This window comes from Labrus mixtus, chromosome 13 (assembly GCF_963584025.1).
Source record: "Labrus mixtus chromosome 13, fLabMix1.1, whole genome shotgun sequence".
NCBI lineage: Eukaryota > Metazoa > Chordata > Actinopteri > Labriformes > Labridae > Labrus > Labrus mixtus.
Genome location: NC_083624.1, coordinates 6,782,831 through 6,802,425, shown reverse-complemented (window position 1 = coordinate 6,802,425; position 19,595 = coordinate 6,782,831). Strand labels below are relative to the sequence as shown.

At 39.8% G+C, this 19,595-nt stretch overlaps 3 protein-coding genes across 5 annotated transcripts in view; all 3 read left to right on the top strand.

Moving 5' to 3' along the window:
• The first annotated feature begins 1,062 nt into the window (after window positions 1-1,062).
• naxd (NAD(P)HX dehydratase) lies at window positions 1,063-12,297 on the top strand. Its single transcript, XM_061053439.1, has 11 exons — window positions 1,063-2,464; window positions 3,620-4,060; window positions 4,992-5,142; window positions 5,619-5,664; window positions 5,745-5,833; window positions 7,856-7,964; window positions 8,859-8,909; window positions 9,052-9,156; window positions 9,290-9,410; window positions 9,829-9,952; window positions 11,679-12,297. The coding sequence occupies exons 1-11, from the start codon at window positions 1,942-1,944 to the stop codon at window positions 11,827-11,829; spliced, it is 1,911 nt and encodes a 636-aa protein (XP_060909422.1). The 5' UTR covers window positions 1,063-1,941; the 3' UTR covers window positions 11,830-12,297.
• Window positions 12,298-13,551: 1,254 nt separating this feature from the next.
• Window positions 13,552-17,929, top strand: ing1 (inhibitor of growth family, member 1). Of its 3 annotated transcripts, none has more exons than XM_061053434.1 (4): window positions 13,552-13,690; window positions 14,773-14,960; window positions 15,958-16,106; window positions 16,966-17,929. In XM_061053434.1, exons 2-4 carry the CDS (start codon window positions 14,822-14,824, stop codon window positions 17,605-17,607), a joined length of 930 nt encoding a protein of 309 aa, XP_060909417.1. In that variant the 5' UTR covers window positions 13,552-13,690; window positions 14,773-14,821; the 3' UTR covers window positions 17,608-17,929. The 3 variants fall into 3 exon arrangements, with proteins under 3 accessions (XP_060909417.1, XP_060909418.1, XP_060909419.1); XM_061053435.1 differs by having other exon boundaries at window positions 13,559-13,694; XM_061053436.1 differs by having other exon boundaries at window positions 13,563-13,694; window positions 14,776-14,960.
• A 457-nt stretch (window positions 17,930-18,386) lies between these two features.
• The window catches only part of piga (phosphatidylinositol glycan anchor biosynthesis, class A), a 171,051-nt gene continuing 169,842 nt past the window's right edge, over window positions 18,387-19,595 (top strand). Inside the window, exon 1 of the mRNA XM_061053426.1 lies at window positions 18,387-18,481. The gene's annotated coding sequence lies outside the window, so the exon portion shown is untranslated. The remainder of the gene's footprint in view (window positions 18,482-19,595) is intronic.

The following is a 19,595-nucleotide window of genomic DNA, read 5'->3' as shown; positions in this document are numbered from 1 at the left end:
TTTGTATTCTGTGAAACAACCACACTAAATTAATCACTCAACATAAGCCAACTTTTAAAATAATTCTAATAATTTGTAAGGCTTTTTCAACTAATTTGCAAAAATTAGCATGACTTAGTTGTTTTTTATAAAGGCTGTTTTTATTGGTTAATCAAGGAGGACGAAACAAATATTTAGACAGTTAAGTGTGAGAGTAAACCGACTTTTTTTTATGTCAGGGCAACAAAACCTTTGTCTTACTAAAAATAAAAAATAAAATCTCACAAATGGTTTTAGGTCATTTTCATGAAATAGAGTTGGCCTATATGACCTAACTCAACTTTCAATGAATGCTATTAAATAAACTCTATTACTACTCATCGTGTAGGCTCATAATATCACCAGGTGCTTCTGCACTGAACTAACTCCAAAGGAAAACATCTTGAAATCTAGAAAACAAATAAAGTAAAAGAATAAGAAAAGAAGGAACAGGCTTAGTCTTCACATTTATTTAACTTTTTATTCTCATTTTTCTTTGTCATGGGTTTGTCTTAGTTCCATGTAATCCCAGGAGATTTAATTAATGTTTTTTTCAGTAAAATAATAGCTATTCCCTTTATTTTAGGATAAGGATATGACATGTAACTATTAAGATTAAGATTAACTTTATTGTCCCAGTGGGAAACTTCAGAGCTCTGATGCAGTAGCAAAATAACAAAATACATTCATTCATCAGTAAAACATGTCAGTTAAATAATCATTAAATTCCACACAAGTGAATTACTAAAACCATAAATATGTAATAGTTAAGAAAAGTGATAAACAGTGCAGGTACATCTACACATCTTCACACTCACACCACCTCATACATGCACACATACACACATTACAGCTTACTGTTGAGGGCTTTGATGGACAAGGGAACAAATGTATTTCTGAAACGGTTATTGTTTGTTTGTTATTAAATAAATATTAATAGAACATCCATCTAGGGAAATGAGTGCCCTCATTTGCTAACCAGCCTCTAGCGGCCATTAGAAGAAGTGCAGCTTCAAGTAACTTCCGCTTTGGCTGATCAGAAGTGGTGCCTGCTCGCCTGCTCCCGGATTTCAACATTCGAGGTTTGCAGTGTCCGAGGCGCACTTAAAGGCAGCACAGTCTGTGTTTTGTTGTTGGTGAAGAAGAAGAAGCCTCATGATCAGGACTAGATGTGTACAGCAGCTGTCAGCGTTGAAACGCGGGTCCAGTTTAGGTAAGAAGAACCGAGTAGAACAACAAGAGGGGCTCCAAGGGGGCCACAGCTTCAAGAGAGTTAAAGATTTAAAAACAACAACATGCCGCCACAGATTCAGATGCTCGCCTTTTGCTTGATCACACTTACGCTGTCGATTCTCTCCACTATGCTCTGTTTGAACAAAAAAGGTAAATGGAGACTTAATGTAGTGTAACTCTGTCTTTAAATGCTAATTCATTGTAGCTAAGTTAGCTTAGCTTCACGCTGTAAAGCATTTTGATGTTGGCCGAGGAGTTGACAGGTCGTGTAAAACAGAGATGGGGGGCGCTAGGACCCCACGGACGTCCAAAGAATGGGCGGAGGAAGGTTAACCTCAGAGGACTGATCAGAGGTCAGTTAATGAAGCTTTGAGTTGTGAAAGCAGCTCGGAGCACTGATCCCCGGTCAGTTCACTTCAAAGTGATCCGCTGCGCACTTTGATCGCGACGTGAAAGGATAAACATAGACGGCTAGCCCTCAACTAGCATTAAAAGAGTTCATACCAATAAGATATTATAATGATTCCCAAGTTGAAAACTTTGATTATTACCCCAATAAGTCCTACTTCGGTACCTTTACGGGGCGGTGTGGATGTTGTGGATGTTTGGGGGTAAACGGTGTGATAATCCGCAGTGTCAGCATCTCCATTTCTGTGGTGGAGGAGACAAGTGGAGCCTTTTTTATCCACAATGCAAGCGAACACAACACGGGGCTTCTTGTGGTCGGACGTGGAGACGAGGACCCTGCTGAACATCTGGGGGGAGCAGGACATCCAGACCGCGCTGGATGGAAACTTCCGGAACAGCTTCGTGTACCGCGACGTGTCCCGGAGGCTGGGCGCGATGGGCTTTGAACGCACCCCGGAACAATGCAGGGTGCGGATCAAAAGCCTCAAGAGGCAGTACCTGTTGGCCAAGGAGGGTAACCTGCGGAACAACGGGCAGTACCACAAGATCTGTAAGTTTTACGACACCATGGAGAGGATTCTGAGCAACCGGCCGGTCATTGACCCCCAGGAGTTCATAGAGTGCGGGGCGGGAGGAGAGGAGGCCGGGGAGGGCCTGGAGGAGGAGGAGGAGGATGGAGAGGATGCTCAGGATGGATTCTCAGAGAGCACAGGGGACTGTCCTCTTCCTGCTGAGACTGAAGTGAAGGTGGAATACCCAACTGTTCCCATCTCTGTTCCTGTTAAAGTCACAGTCAGCAACAACAGTAAGTTCTCCTTCCACACACTCACTTCTTCTTCACTTCATGGATTTAAACCAGGGGTGTCCAAAGTGCGGCCCGAGGGCCATTTGCGGCCCTTGAGGGGATTTTTTGCAGCCCGTGACCTAGGGCTGGGAAATATATCGAGTTTTTAAGATATATCGATATATTTTCAAACAAGATATAGGGTAAGACAATATCGTTAATATGGATATAGTTTATGTTGCATTAAAATAACGTTACAGAGGTGCCAGGTCACCTTATTCTCACCTCACTGAAGATGACTGACTGTCTGTCCCTCTTCAACCTGCTCTTCCTCTCTCTCTCTTTTATTGTATTTAAGGAACATTTTTATTTTATAATATTACTTTTTAAATTCACAAACAGTTAGTTTATTTTATATGTGTTTTCACTGTTAATAAAATACATATCGATATATATTGAGTATCGCCATTCAGCTAATCAATATCGAGATGTGAGTTTTGGTCCATATTTCCCAGCCCTACCGTGACTTCAAATGAAGAATCAGAAGATTTTGGCCCCCTTTATTAAGATTGGCACATTATCTTATTTTTCATGTTAACAAGGGCTGAACAATATTCCTAAAATAGAAAATGTTCAGTAACATGTATGTTGTTGTTTTAAAAAAAATCTACAGCAGAGGTGGGCAACTGGCGGCCCCCATCAACCCTCAATGTGGCCCTTAGGTCAATTTTTACATATCAATTAATTGAAAACATGAAGAAAACATGACAAAATCTGCCATGAAATCATGAAAACCATAAATACGTCCATAATAATATTTGATCACTGGTATATGTTGAGTTAAATTTGAGACATAATTGATTTTTTTTATAATTGATTCATAATTGATTGTTGTTGTATACTACAATTTGGCCCTTTGGCAGGGAGAATTAATTGAATGTGGCCATCCCTGATTTACAGCTTTTATTATTTTCCACATTTTTTTGTAAACTATGAAAAAAAAACGTACACAAAGTTTTTGCAAACAAGCGGAAAACCAAACCTGTGGCCCGCGAGCGAAGAAAAAAAGTTTGGACACCACTGATTTAGACTGTTTGTGATTTCCAAAATTTGTTTCTTTGACTGTATTTTGCTTGAAGATGTTTCACATTATTTCCCGCCCATCTCTTCCTTCAGGCACTTCGATGAGGTCACAAAACAGCGGCCAGCCAGCCAGCAACCTATCAGCGAGAACGCCGAAACGACCAAGAAAGCGGCGCGCTAACTTCCCCGTGGAGAAGCTAATGGAGCAGTTCCTGGAGCAGAGCGCCCAGGCCGAGGACAACTTCTACCGGGTGGAGGAGCGGCGGCTGCAGGCGGAAGACCGGCGAAGAGAGATGGAGCACGCCAGGGAGCTGCAGATGCTGCAGATGCTCGGCCAGATGTTCTCCAGCGTCTCCTCTGCAGCCGCTCCCTCTAAAACGTCTCCTACTGTTGCGCGCGCGCCCGTCAACTCCAGTGCCTCCTCCTCCCCGTCGTGTCCACGTGGTCAGTCCGGTCAGGTCAAGCACCCCTCGCCCCGGAGAGACTGTTTCACCCAGCAGAGTCGCCTCTCGAGCTCTGGTCCTCAGGCATTAGGTATTAGTGTGGGTGTCATGTGTGCAGCCTGGAGGTGAAAACAGCATAGTGATGTAAAGGTTTTTAATATGAGGCTGTCAAATCAATTCAATGTTTTTTTTTTTGTTTGTTTTTGAGTTTCAGAATCAGAATCAGAATCAGAATCTGGGTTTATTGCCAAGTACATTTACACATACAAGGAATTTGACTTGGTGTATTGGTGCTAAACAATTAACAAGGAAATAAAGCAGAACTAGAAACAACTTAAAGGCTTTATATGTGATTTTGTTGATCCAGCAGATGACGCCCTTGAGCACCAGCATGAAACCAAAACAACTCGCGCTGCATTGTTGTGTTAGCATGCTAATGCTAGCGATCTTTATTATGCTCGTATCTTCACACTGCATGTAAATTTACCCGAAATGAGCGTGATCTAGAAACACAGTTAAGCAGTGAGTACAGTATGTTATTCTTCTTTTCTCTAGTCCCTCAATTAAACAACTTTTATACACGAGGGGAGGAGTCAGCCGGCCGTCCAGGCGATGTAAACAAAGTGAAGATAGGACTCTGAAAACTCTGAAAACATCACAGACAGTGGGACTTGGGTGTTACACCCATTGTAGACAGTCATGACTCACAGAGTTATTTTCAGAGGATAAACTTGAGTTATACATTTAAGTGTGAAAAATCACATATAAAGCCTTTAAATAATACAGTATAAGAAGAAACTACAATATATAAAATAGAATTTAAAAATGTAAAAGAAAAGACACAAAATGTACAAAAGGTGTAATGTAGGAGCTGTGCAGTGGACTATGAGAAAAAATCTTAATGTGTGTAACTACTCACAGAGTGCATGTAAGGAAGATACATTTTTAAATTTAGAAATCTTTGACTTTGTGTCATTGTAATGTCAAATATAAACAGACTGTCACTATATTTATTTCCTCAGTGTTTGACCGCTACTACAGTCTGGGCTCTACATCGCACAGAGGCATGGAGGATGACCTTCTCTCGCTAGTGAAGAACACAGTCCCTCCACTGACGTCCAAAAAGCACAAGGGACAAGATGGACGCATCGGGATCATTGGAGGATGCCAAGAGTGAGAAATTCTGTTTATTTGATGGATTGCCCCTTGAGATGAACCATCTCGTTTTGGAGGGGGAGGTCCAACACAAAAACAAAAACACAACAGTTCAGTGTGATACAGACAGTCAAGCACAAAATACACACATAAACATAAAGGCTCTCAAACACCCATCCCACCCACGTATCCCTCCCACAAAGCCACAGCACCCCACACTAAAATCACCAGAGATGCACATAATGACATATGCAATCGAGAAAACAAAAAGATATGATATTAGAGGGGCAAGAAGACATTACCATGAGAAGCAGCAACATGGTTTTGTGAGAAAAGGTAGCAGTGATTTCTTAAAAATGTGAAGTGAATTTATTGTTCTGATGTTTATATAGAGTATGACTAACAAAAAAACAACTTGTCTGTTATGTCGGCTTCATCCATTATTTTAATCCATAGAACATCTAACCCTAATTCTTCTATCTGCCTCTCTACAGTTACACAGGAGCTCCATACTTTGCTGCCATCTCAGCATTAAAAGCAGTAAGTAATCACTCTGCTCGTGCTCCTCACAGATTTATTGTGATTTTTTTACTGACTCTGAAAAAGTTTCTTGTCTTCAGGGGGCTGACCTGTCCCATGTGTTCTGCACCAAAGAAGCTGCGCCTGTGATCAAATCATACAGCCCGGAGCTCATAGTGCATCCTGTTCTGTAAGTACACGCTCACTGTAACCCAAATATTATTATTCATCATTCTTTTGTCATTTTGACAGGTGTTATCCTTTTTCAAGATTTCCATTGATCCCAATACTTTGATCGTTTATAAAGGGATGACAGATGTGTGATAAAGTGTGTTTGAGTCATTTTTAAATAATTTGATATAACTTTTATTTAACAGGGAAAAGCTCATTGAGGTTAAAATGATTTGTTCTCATGAGTTATTCAAGTTTCTGTCAAACACTGAGCAGCCATAAGTATAAACATAATACCAGATACATGTCTATAATACATGATGAAGACGTGAAACAAAACAGCAAATGTTTGTCAAACGCTTCAAAATTCAGTTTAAAACTATTGGTAATGACGTCCATGCCTTTATTTATAGTAGTGTGTGTGTAGTGTGTGTAGTGTAGATCCCTGCCTAACACATAATAACACTTTAGAAGTGTATTATAAGAGTTGTTGCAGATCGTATTAAATCAATAGGATTTATAACATGAAGGTTATAATAGTGTTTTAGGAAAAATGTTGCCATTTCTGTTATAAATCTGTTTTCAAGGTGTTTGCAAATCCAACTATCTCATAAAGTAGGACGACAAATTATCACTTAAAATAAAACAAAAAAACTGCACACTACTCTTGCTAAGCATCACCAATTTATTAGGAAGAACCACACGGTCCCTGTGAAGCTGAACACACTTGGACACACTTGACAGAGGTTCAGAGGGAATGAAATCGTGTGATTTAAAAAATAAAATACAAATAAATTGGTGATGCTAAACAAGAGTAGTGTGCGGGATTTTTTTCTTTTCAACTGTTATAAGTCTCACAATGTTGTATGTAAAGTTGTTTTGATAATCGCGCTGCTTACTTTTAAAAATGTATATATATATATTTATTTTTTTATTAGGTGCAATAGAGTGACAAACTGGTGACATGTACAGAACAAATGAGGCACAAAAAAACAAACAGACAAGGTCAGGACAACAACTTCAAAACTCAGTAAAAAATAAACAAATAAAGACAGCAAAATACTAAGACATCAACGGACACACATCAGACTACAACCAGCAAAACTACAAAACTATATGAAATACCTAAGAAAGGATGCAAGAAGTGACAGAAGCGATAGAGAGAAGGGGAGGGAGAGAAGGTGCTTTGTAAGGGGGTAGAAGAGAGTTGAGGAGTTGAGCAGTGTGTATGGTACGTGTTGAATATGTTGATGTTGAACGATGTTGTGGTGTGAGAGGTGAGAGTTTGTGTAATGATTATGTTTTAGCGGTAGTTGACTGCAGCCGGGGTTTTGGGGTTGGGGGGTTAGGATGGAGGGAGAGGCGAAGCTATTATTTTTCTTTTCTTGTCTTTGGCCGGGTCCTGCAGCAGCAGCAGACCCCAGACCCTCAGGAGGGGACTTGTCACTTGCAGTCAATCGCGCTGCTCACTGATTCAAAACGTTCATGAAACTGAGAGGTGTGGAGTCATTTAGGAGCTGCAGTTTATGATTACTATTTTGTCCTCAACAGTTTTAACAATGAGGGTGGAGGAAAGAACAAAAACAAGTCTCTATAAAATGAAACAGATTAACTTCAACTTCAACTACTTTTTTTAGTTAATCAAGGAAACATTGAATGCAGGGCTGATTTATTACAATGCATTAGTTGTAGCTCAGTGAGCCTTACAAACTCACAATTATACATTTGTTTTTATGCGTTATTTAAATATGCTCAAATGAATGTGGAATTTTGACATCCCATCAGAAATTACCCGTACAAGCTTCTGCAAATATTCAAATCTTATGAATGGGATATGAAAATAATTTGAGCTACAGAGGCTGGTACACCTACTGGTCCTCAACTTGTGTGTGTCTCTTTTTCTTATACATTTAATCCAGGATCGTTTAATGTGCAAGGTCTAACAGAGCATGCAAACCAACAGCATAACCACGGTCTGAAATCTTTTATTTGTGAATTCAAACACATATATCTGTCTCTGTTTGTGTGTGTGTGTATCCAGGGACAGTCCTAATGCAGTGGAAGAGATAGAGAAATGGCTCCCCAGACTGCACAGCCTTGTGGTGGGACCAGGTCTAGGAAGAGAAGGCTTGCTACTGAAAACTGTCAAGGCATGTAGAATATATTCAAAATGTGTCTCTCTTATCCAGCTGATTTACAGATACCAAACTAAAGTCATATCTTTTTTAACAGTAATTAAATAAAAGACTGCAATGACTGTAGGCTTCACATGATGACTCCTCGTGTCTGTGACTCTCTGACTGATAACTGTGAACATTTTTAATTAGACTCAGCGCACGTGACTTGTAGACTTTTGGAAATGTCAAAGTAAAGAGAGAAATCTTTTGTACTGATGATTCAAACGTTCTCTGAGCGGAGCATGTGTACACTTCTGCTTGCTGTGAACACAATGCATTTTTTTTAGTAAATGCTTTTTTTGCTTGGAGTGGAGTGGGAGTGTTAGATCCATGAAATATTTCTTGTGTACTTTTTTTTTTAGTTCAGCTTAAAGGCTTTATATGCGATTTTTCACACTTAAATGTAAAATAAATCAAGTATAGCCTCTGAAAATAACTTTTGAAATAATCTTTCAGAGTTTTCAGAGTCCTATCTTCAGTTTGTTTACATCGCCCGGACGGCCGGCTGACTCCTCCCCTCATGTATAAAAGTTGTTTAATTGAGGGACTAGAGAAAAGAAGAATAACATACTGTACTCACTGCTTAACTGTGTTTCTAGATCACGCTCATTTCAGGTAAATTTACATGCAGTGTGAAGATACGAGCATAATAAAGATCGCTAGCATTAGCATGCTAACACAACAATGCAGCGCGAGTTGTTTTGGTTTCATGCTGGTGCTCAAGGGCGACATCTGCTGGATCAAAAAAAATCACATATAAAGCCTTTAAAGAAAAAAATACATTGTGCTTTTCAGACCAACAGTGATTAAGTATCTTTTGGAGGAAATGTATACTAATACTTGTTTCCCGCTCTTTTTTTTCTTTAGGAGGTCATAGAGAAGTCTAAAACAAGAGATATCCCTATAGTCATTGATGCAGTAAGTCTCACGTTCCAGCTGTTAAACAGATGTGGACTGTATTTAAAAAGAGATGCACATTGACCAAGTGTGTGTTTGTGTGTGTGTTTGTGTGTGTGTGTGTGTGTGTGTGTGTGTGTGTTTGTGTGTGTGTTTTCATCAGGATGGATTATGGCTTGTTACACAGCAGCCATCTGTTATTCAAGGGTACCATAAGGGCATCCTTACTCCTAACATCATGGAGTTCACCCGACTATATCAGGCACTGGTGGGTCTCTCAGCAGAGTCGAGTCTGTTGTAAAATGAATGAATGTTAATGTGAGTGTCTTTTTATTTCGTGTGTGTGTGTGTGTGTGTGTGTGTGTGTGTGTGTGTGTGTGTGTGTGTGTTACCTCTCACAGAACCGTGAGCCCATGGACAGCAGTGATCATCAGCACAGCGTCATGCAGCTCAGCGTAGCTATGGGAAACCTGACTGTGGTGCTAAAAGGAGAACAAGATGTCATCACTGATGGCAGTAAAGGTTTGTATCAAACATGTTTAGGAAGTTTTTACCAACCAATCCCCATTCCTGTGAATCAATACTGCGATATTATATATATTACTGATGATGATGATGGTAATGACGATGGTTTTTGTTTGATAACGACGACTTATAAGATGGTTTCTATACTGATTAGAGCTCTCAAGAACTGCCCTCAATGTTGTGCTTTGCCTCTGGTCACTTCCTGTCAGCACCTGTGTGTCCAATCAGACTCAAAGCTGATCGTTTGCTCTTACTGACATTGTTCCATTTTTTTCTAGATCCTTGCTTGTGTTGTTCTTACACTCTGATGTACGTCGCTTTGGATAAAAGAGTCTGCGAAGTGAATTGTAGATATTACTTTGCAGAAACTCTTTCTTGTTTTCAGTTATCTGAAAAGTGCCTTCTTGTTTTTCAGTTTTCACGTGCAGTCTTGAGGGCAGTGGGAGACGATGTGGGGGACAAGGTGATCTTCTGTCAGGCTCTATGGGAGTGTTTGCACACTGGGCTCACTCTGCCTCTGCAGCTGGAGTGATCAGAAGGTGATTATCTGCTTTATGTGTAACATGTTTAGAGTTGTTCATAGCTCAATTTAGACAATCGTATCATATACATAAAGCATTTTTTGAAATATGGTGTGAACAGTAATTGAATCGCTTTAGAGCAGCCACAGCTAACAACTCATTTCAGGTCTTGAAACTGAAATAATATCGACGTCACTCCAGTGAATTTTTAATCACAGTAAGGGCGCACTCACACTTGGTCCATTAGTGCCAGAGTATGATTGTTCCCCTCCTCAGTCCCCCCCCCCCCCCCCCCCCCCCCCGGCCGGCCTGCACTCACACTGCTCCAGGACTAACCGGGCCAGAGCAAGTTTACCTTTTTGTACACACATAATCACGTCGTAATACCAGATAGTTGCGGATTTTCCCAAAGATCTCTGAATTCTTTTGGGTTGAGTAAACACTCGACCTCTGCATCGGACCAACGTTGAACCCTTTGTGAACTGACAATGTATTGTAAAAAGTGAAGGTGCACAATTTAAACAAAGGAAGTGCATGTAAGTTGTGTAAAATAATATAATAAGTGAAAAAAAACAAAAAAGGGTCCCATTCATGAAAGGACAAAGAAAAGTGCTGCAATTGAATTATTTTCATATCATTGTTTAAAATGATTGTCGAGAGGAGCGGTCGCATCGATTAGGATATATGTCATGTCCATGTTGTGTTAAAGTGTTTGAGCCTGTGCATGTGCACCTGTATCATGCCAAAGAACATCTCTTCCAACACCAGGGCCAAGGTACAGAGCTCTTAAACTAGTCAACCAAACTGCACTTTGGGGCCACAGTACCAGTTGACTAGAGGGGGAGGCCCTTATTTTGATATATTGTAGAGCTGAAACAATGGTAGCCATAAGTTACTTTAAAAACCAAATTCACAGAATTCAACAAAATATACTCCACAATCCTCAGCACCATTTTGATGCCACAGCAGAACCAGGCAGGTAAACGAGGAGGAGAGAGGAAATCAGCACAACAGTTTTAAAATAATTTACAAACAGTCTGTATCATGTTAGCACCCATACAAAGTGAAAAACAAAAACAAACAAATAACACCAAAAGTCATCACCATGTGTACAACCTATCCCACCAGTTTTATTTTACATAATTGCGTTACTTTACTGTCCCCATGTTTTTCTTTGTCCTGTTTGCTCATTTACTTATTTTGTCCCTCTTTCTAATTCATTCATTTTATTTACTGACCCTTTTCCTTTTGTTTTGTTTGTTTGTTTGTTTTTGTCTAAATCTGCTTGCAAAACTGTATCGTACCACAGTTCCCCTCTTGTTTGTATCTCTTTTTTTTTTACTGTTTGAGTGTGTGTGTGTGTGTGTGTGTGTGTGTGTGTGTGTGTGTGTGTGTGTGTGTTTTGGTGAATAAAAGTTAAAATATATATATAAAAAATTACTTTATCCATAAAATCTAATTGCTCTGACAGATATATTTTATTTTTTATAGGAAAAATGCCAAACAATACATTAAATTCAGGTTGAACTTTTCTTCATCCTCTGTGGGAAACATTACATTCCACCACTTTATATTTTATAGATTCAAAGATCAAGGGAATTTAAGACAGATTCATTGGTTGAATCCTGAATGTTTTATATACACAAACTGAATGCATCAGTATGATCCTTTTGAAAGTAATGTTTAAAACCCATGTGTCCTGTTTCTTCCCCTAATCCATCTTTTTTTTTTTACGTCTCTGCAGTGTGAATCCGTCAGTGGTTGCAGCATATGGAGCCTGTTCTCTTACAAGACAGTGCAACAGTCAAGCGTTTCAGCGACATGGCAGGTCCACCACCACATCAGACATGATCCAGGAGATCGGCTCTGCCTTCAAGAAGCTATTTGAAAGTTGAAAACATACACATTTATTCAACTTTTGTTTTTAAAAATGTATACATGCATTCCTAATTCAGGCAATTTGACGACTTTATAAATGAACACTTTTACTAGAAAAAATATAAAAGCACTTAACACTTAAGATTCCATGACGTAACACATGCATACTGCAGACTACTTTATGGCGGGATGTGGTGGATTGATTATTTAAAAATAATAATTTAAGTGTCATCTAATTTGCCTGTCATATTGGCAGATATGTCTGATGCAGAATATTTATTTTAAAGCCTTTACTTGCCTATGCCAATGACTTATTTTTGTGCAGCCCTGAAAGGACCTGATATTATTATGGAGGCTCTTACCAAACATCTCGGGGTAGCTACATTTTTCCCAGCCCACCAAAGAGATGTTGAGAGAGAGAAGCTAAGAAGGATTAATCAGAAACCTGTTTCAATTTTGAAATAAATGAGATTGTGTTCGAGTGACTTTTTGAATTACTTCTTTGAAGCAGTGTACATTATTGAAATGTGACTTTGTTGCCAGAAGGTGAGGTAATGGTCAACAGACTAAACAGACAAGCAGTGACTGTTGCTATGGCTTCTTTGCGTTGCAACAGTTGTGCAGAGCAATCATTTTTTCCCAGGCACTTAAACTAGCAGCCAACACATGCTGCTGCTGATCAAGCTCGGTATACAGATGAGTGCCAATATAGCCTCTTATAGTATGTGATTCATTTGAAAGATTTATAATTTGTCAAAAAGGCTGCCTGGTTCTTTATGCTTAAGTACATTAGAGTGAGTAAATCCTGTTGAAAACGGGTGCCTTTTTACAACATACATTTTTTTTTTTGCTGATTTTAAACTATATCATGAGTTACATTGAAACTGCTTCACTCTTGAAGTGGAGTAAAATCTTACTAAGACTATTTAAATAGTAAAGTACTTTTGAACAATTCAATGGGAGAGGACCCCGTAAGAAACATTTTTGTAGCTTCTTACCATAGCAAAAAACAAGGACTTTTCACAACACTCGAGAGCTACAAAGACATTTAGATTTCTATTAATTTTTCTGCTAAAAAAGGATTTCATGGCGTAAGGAGCAGAATTTTACTTTAAAGGCATTATATGCGATTTTTTGATCCAGCAGATGTCGCCCTTGAGCACCAGCAAGAAACCAAAACAACTCCTGCTGCATTGTTGTGTTAGCATGCTAATGCTAGTCCCTCAATTAAACAACTTTTATACGCGAGGGGAGAAGTCAGCCGGCCGGCCTGGCGATGTAAACAAACTGAAGATAGGACTCTGAAAACATCACAGACAGTGGGACTCGGGTGTTACACCCATTGTAGACAGTCATGACTCAGAGTTATTTTCAGAGGATATACTTGATTTCTACATTTAAGTGTGAAACATCACATATAAAGACTTTAACCAACAATAATCCAGAAAAATAGTAACTTTGTTGAAAGGGGCAATTAGTGACACTATTAGTCTGCTATACATTTATGTCAGTTAAAAGAGCATTAACTTTTACCTCATCATGTACTAATAATACTAGCGTTAATTTACGGTGTAGAAAGCTGCTTTTATGTGTGCTCCACCGAGACAAGAAATCTGCCCAATAAGTCGTCGTAAAATGTGTTTGAAATCATGAAAATTGTGTGAAATCTTGAGGCGAATAATGGCACTCTCCGCCTTCCAAACACGAATAATGGCACTCTCCGCCTTCCACACATTGCTATGGTCGTCAACTCCACACACACACACACACACACACACACACACACGACCTAGCGTTAGCCACAGCAGCAAGGGCAGCATCACGGAGTGGCTAACATTTTAACACACAGAAAAAAACTTCCACAATCCTAAAAGGTAAGTCTGTTTTGAAGCAGTTTTGCCTCCAACTTGATAATTTTATTGAAGTTCGGTTGAATGTTTTTTTATTTGCAGTGCTGAATGTTTTACCATCAGAAAGCTTTATGCTGGAAACGCTAATAGAAGAAGAAGCTAACTGAGCTAACAGCACTAACACCGAGTCCGCTTTAAAAGTGACAAAATGATTGTGTAATGTTTGTTATTATAACACCTGGCATGTTTTAATGATGGACTGATTTCTTATTGATTAAACTGTGTTGTGATTTCGCAGTGGGTTATTTTAAGCGGCTGTTTTCCTGCGTGTTGGTTTTTTGTTAATCTTTGTGTTTTGACACATTAAATCATCTTTGCCAAAAAACCAAACAGCGAGAAAACGCCTTTTGTAAAAATCCCACTTTGTAATACAACAACATTTCTGAATGTAACAGTTAGTAAAACCCAAACTTACAAAGATTAGAAATTAGTTTGTTAACGTTGCTGTAGCTGTTAACTGTAACGTAGTTGCCGTAAAATGACTAAAATGTCGTAAAACACGTATTCCTTTATCTCATACGAAATAAGCAGTTACCATGTTAGAGGTTGATTTTACAGTTGTATTTGTGTTTTTTCATCATGCATATCCTTAACGTTTTGAAATGGCACTATGCTAACTCACTATCAACCTTTTTATTTAGCTTTCGCAGAAAACCTTGCAGCACATTCAAAACGTAAATACTCCATAATGCAATCTTTTGTGTGCTTAAGTCTGGTAGTCACCATCTTTTTTTAAAAATATTTTCCATTCGCTGTTATTTCCCTCCGTCTCAATCTAGCCAGCTCTCTGTTGGCAGATTCAAAGTACACGTAGCAATTACCAAGAGGAGGCTGACTCCATAACAGTCTCCCCTTCCCCCCTTTTCTGATTAGAGTCATTATTTTAACTGCAACACCAGACAGAGCAGACACAATGCAGCTGATTTAAAAAACAGCTGAGTAGATGATAGAAGTGTTTTTAGGCGTAGTATGCCAAAGTGAATACAATAGCAGCAGTTTAGATCTTACTATCTGCATTTAACCCCTTCATTATTATTATTATTTTTATAGGAGCAGGTACCCAAAATATATCCAGGGGGTGAAGACAGACAGCTCCACGATGTTGAACCCGACCAATGGCGACCCCAGCCATGTTGTTGTGAATTATGTGGAGGAGTATTTGGACCTGGTGGAATCGCTGCCTTTTGATTTGCAGAGGAGTGTGTCCCTCATGAAAGAAATCGATGCCAGGTATCAAGGTGAGGATGTGAGAGACAGATATCCAACAACAACACATCGATTTGTTGTTGTTGTTGGAGTTTAAGGCCGTGTTCACACTGGACTTCTTTTTTCAGAAAGAGAGTGTTCTGTAACCATAACAACGGGATCTAGTCTGCGGTGCAACCGCGCCGGAGCTCAGCGCATCAATTTAGCGCAGAAAAGAACAAACGGGACGGGAAGTCAGACACCGATACAACATTAAAACATCCGGTTTGTTTTCAGAATAAAACCCTCCGTTTTCACGGTTCAGAAAAACGACGGTTTGTGTGTTTGTTAATGTGTTTATAAGGTTTTTATTGAGTTTTATACCACGAACATCGTATTATCTCGTGCTGTCACGAGTGAATCTGTTACATTACCGCGGAAACTCCTTTGTCTCCGTACTCCAGCTGTCCGGCTGTGCTCTCCGTGCTGCAGACTGAGTGTTGATGGATGAGGACGCACGGTCCCATAAGAGACCGGAGCGGACACGCAATGCACACATATCTGGTGGAAGTTCGCCGTTTTTGGGTGCATGACATCTTTTTGGGCACTGGTAACTAGGGACGTAGGTTACTACTCGTCCTGATTGGTCAGCTGTCAGAAAGGCGCTTGACGTCACCCAGCGCTTTTCTGAAAAGTTGAAATAATTCAACTGAAAAAGGCGTCGGGCGCAGCGCTTTTTAAAAAGGCGTCATACTTTTTCATTTTTCCATAGGCTTGTATGTAAAAAAGGCGCTGGCAGTTGAAAAAAGAAGTCAAGTGTGAACACGGCCTAACACCATCTTTTTAAATTTGCCGTGGACCCACGGATCACCATGGGGGGCGATCAGAGAGGATCATGGATCAACGGTGATCCCTTGAAACACTAAAAGCATGAAGCTACAGTAGTTGAGCACTCTGACGTCAAACATCATGAAGTAGGTTGGATGTCATTTAAAAACATGTTACTTTGAAATTCACAGTTTTTTCCCCGTTATTTCTTTTCTCTGGCAGATGTTCTGAAGGAGCTCGACGACTGTTACGAACGATATCGCCGTGAATCTGACACGCTTCAGAGGAGAAAGCTTCAGTTGTCTATTCAGAGGGCGCTGATACGCAGTCAAGAGCTCGGAGACGAGAAGATCCAGATCGCTGGTCAAATGGTACGACTTTTATCTTTTTATCTCCCAAAGAAAAATGTAAGTTGTATCTCTGGATATTATCAAAATGTAAGAATGTACACAACACACATGGATGAATTTATTCCTGAGATAAACAGAAGAATATTGTGTTTAGAGATTTTACACCTTTTGTACATTTAGTGTTTTTTATTTGTATTAAATTCTATTTAATATATTGTAATAGCTTCTTATACTGTATTATTTAAGTTGTTGCTAGTTCTGCTTTATTTCCCTGTTAATTGTTTAGCACCAATACACCAAGTCAAATTCCTTGTAGTTAGTAGTAATCATTTATTTCGGTCACAAGAAAAAACAAAAACATTTTGAGTGAAAAGGTGTAGGCTGAAGCTTTATCTTATTACACCTACCCTCGTTACAAATCTCATTATTTAAGACACTACTAGTTTGGTTACAAAAAAACAAAACATATCAGAACAAAATTTGTTCCAAGAATTTCTTTCAAAACAAAACAAACAAAAAACAAAACAGAAGTCACACTCTCAAAAAATAATCAAACCGACCTTTTATGTTTGTTAAACACCATTTTTTTAAACAAAGATGTAAATCTGGAAAGTGAACTACACATTCTTAATTCCATGTCATAAGTATTCCACAAAAAATATCTTCTATCACGCTTCTGTAGCTCACTTTTTGTAAAGTAAATGTACTTAAACCCCGATTCTGATTCTGAACTAATCATACAATGAATTCAAGGTAGGCCACACAAGTTTGTGTGCACTGATTGTTTCTTTAACCATCTTCTAGTCTTTCTCATGTGCTACAGACATCAGCAGCAGCAGAAAGCTCTGAACAGTAAATATCTCTCTGCTCTTTGTTTCAGGTGGAGTTGGTCGAGAACCGAACGCGACAAATCGACTGGCACTCTGAACTTCTCCTCTCCTCCTCCCAAGAAGTCCCAGAGAGCCACGTTCCCACGGCAGCGTCTCTGACCCCCACCGCGGCGTCCCTGATGTCGCCCGCAGCGGTGGCAGCCACCATCACTCCGGGGAAAACCAGCCACAGCGAGAAGAAGCGCGACGAGGTCACCCCAGGCTCGGGGGGCGGAGACAAATCCGGGGGGAAACGCTCGAGGCGTCAGAAAAACGGAGAAACTCGGGAGAGCTACGGCGGTCTGGAGCACGTCGAGGATGTCGGGGTCGGGGCGTCGCGGGAAAAGAGGGCCAAAACGTCCTCGAAGAAGAAGAAGCGGTCGAAGGGGAAGTCAGAGAGAGAGGTGTCACCTCCGGACCTCCCCATAGATCCAGATGAGCCGACGTACTGCCTGTGCGAGCAGGTGTCGTACGGCGAGATGATCGGCTGCGATAACGATGAATGTCCCATCGAGTGGTTTCACTTCTCTTGTGTCGGGCTCCATCATAAGCCGAAGGGGAAATGGTACTGCCCCAAGTGTAGGGGTGAGAACGAGAAGACTATGGACAAGGCCTTAGAGAGGGCCAAGAAGGAGCGGGCGTACAACAGGTAGCTCGATCCATCGGTTCTGATTCACAGCGTTGTCTAAAATATAAATCTGTCTCGTCTCTGTTTTCTTTTGACTGTCCGTGTGTTTAAAAAAGGAAATTGAATTGATGAGAGGGATCTTGTAAATAGTTATTTTTGTAACTTGCTGCATAGCTGAGAACAGGATTGCTCCCTCATGGTGTGGGATTGTTTCTAACAAAATGGACACATGTAACCAGCTGTCCTGCACTTACACACCCGCTTTTGTTTTCATCTTGCATGCAACATCAACCCTACTCCATTTAATTGTGCTCAATTAGCCAAATAAAACATTTCTAAACAAACAAGTATTTTCATCATTGAGACATAGAAAGGGTTAGAGGAAAAAATCCTCAGAATCTCTTGAAGGTGCTTAAAGAGAATGAAAACGGCTGAAGAGTTATCAGCATATATTCAGCAATTCACTTATCAGATGCTTTCCTCCAAAGCGACGTACATCAGAGAGTAAGTACAACACAAGCAAGGATCTAGAAAATAGGGAACAATGTCAGTAAGAGCAAACGATCAGCTTTGAGTCTGATTGGACACACAGGTGCTGACAGGAAGTGACCAGAGGCAAAGCACAACATTGAGGGCAGTTCTTGAGAGCTCTAATCAGTATAGAAACCATCTTATAAGTCGTCGTTATCAAACAAAAACCATCGTCATCATCATCATCATCAATAATATGGAGACCATCATCATTAAGTTAGTAGGTATTCATGAAAGAGCTGGGTCTTTAGCTTTTTCTTAAAGGTGCAGAGTGACAGCAGATCACATGGAGTTTGGAAGTTCATTCCACCACCGGGGGGCGACAGAGGAGAAGAGTCTAGTCAGCGTCTTAGGACCCTGTTGTGAAGGTTGGATATATAAAATGTATATCAGGTAGCTGGAACCACACACACACACATATAAAGAGGTTTTTTAACTGCTGGGTATATTAAAGAAAACTACTGCCAATAAAAGGCTGATAATGTTTGCACTTTCATCAACTGTGTCCTCTGTATCCGAGTGTTAAGACAAATCGGGTAATGTAGGTTTAAGTTAGTCAGATGTCCAGAAGTATATTGATCTCTATGTCACTACTGACCATGATGAGATCACCTCCTGTAGTGATTTTGGTGATTGTAGAATCTGCTTAAGAAAAGGCTAATAAGAGGCTCCAACAGTTATACAAGTTGAAACCTTCCTCAGTGTTATTGTTAGGTATACAAATCTGTTTTTCAGTGCACAATGTTTGCCGAGTCTCAGTAGATGGAAATTATCACAGTGAGTTAGTGCATACTCAAAATCAATCAATTTCAATCAATCAATCAATTTTTATTTGTACAGTGTGAACTCATAAGTATTATCTCGAGAGCTTTTTACAAAAAGCAGGTAAAAGACCTTACTCATTGTTATGTTACAAAAAGCAGGTAAAAGACCTTACTCATTGTTATGTTACAAAAAGCAGGTAAAAGACCTTACTCATTGTTATATTACAAAGATCCGGCCTATCCATCATGAGCACTTTAGCAAAGCAGCAAAAGTTACAGTGGTAATAAAAAACTGCCTTATTAAAAGACAGAAATCTTCGGCTGGATCCCCGGCTCATGATGAAACAGTCTTCACAGGTCTAGACTGCGCCGGACTTGAAAAGGGATAGGGGGAGAGATGGGATAAAATGCAGGAAGAGGGATTGTCATGTGAGTCATTTAAAACATTAACCTGTCCTTACCCATACGGGTGAATTATATTCCAGTTTTTATGAATAAATTAATACTGACCGTTTAAATTTAAAGGAGGAATTTGACATTTTACACATCAATCAAGAATATCATCTGTAAATGTCTGAGTCATGACTGTCTACAATGAGTGAGAAGCCAGAGTCCCACCTGCTGTATTGTTGTTGGAGCCATGTTTACATTATGTTTACATGGAAAAGAAGAATAACGTCGTCTACTCACTGATTATTTGGATGTCACATAAGTGTCT

Coding starts and splice junctions, on each gene's coding strand:
- naxd (XM_061053439.1), top strand. CDS start 1,942: ATGCAAGCGAACACAACACGGGGCTTCTTGTGGTCGGACGTGGAGACG. Junction 4,061..4,991: donor CTCTGGTCCTCAGGCATTAG/GTATTAGTGTGG, acceptor TTATTTCCTCAG/TGTTTGACCGCTACTACAGT. Junction 9,411..9,828: donor CATCACTGATGGCAGTAAAG/GTTTGTATCAAA, acceptor CTTGTTTTTCAG/TTTTCACGTGCAGTCTTGAG.
- ing1 (XM_061053434.1), top strand. CDS start 14,822: ATGTTGAACCCGACCAATGGCGACCCCAGCCATGTTGTTGTGAATTAT. Junction 14,961..15,957: donor AATCGATGCCAGGTATCAAG/GTGAGGATGTGA, acceptor TTTCTCTGGCAG/ATGTTCTGAAGGAGCTCGAC. Junction 16,107..16,965: donor TCCAGATCGCTGGTCAAATG/GTACGACTTTTA, acceptor TCTTTGTTTCAG/GTGGAGTTGGTCGAGAACCG.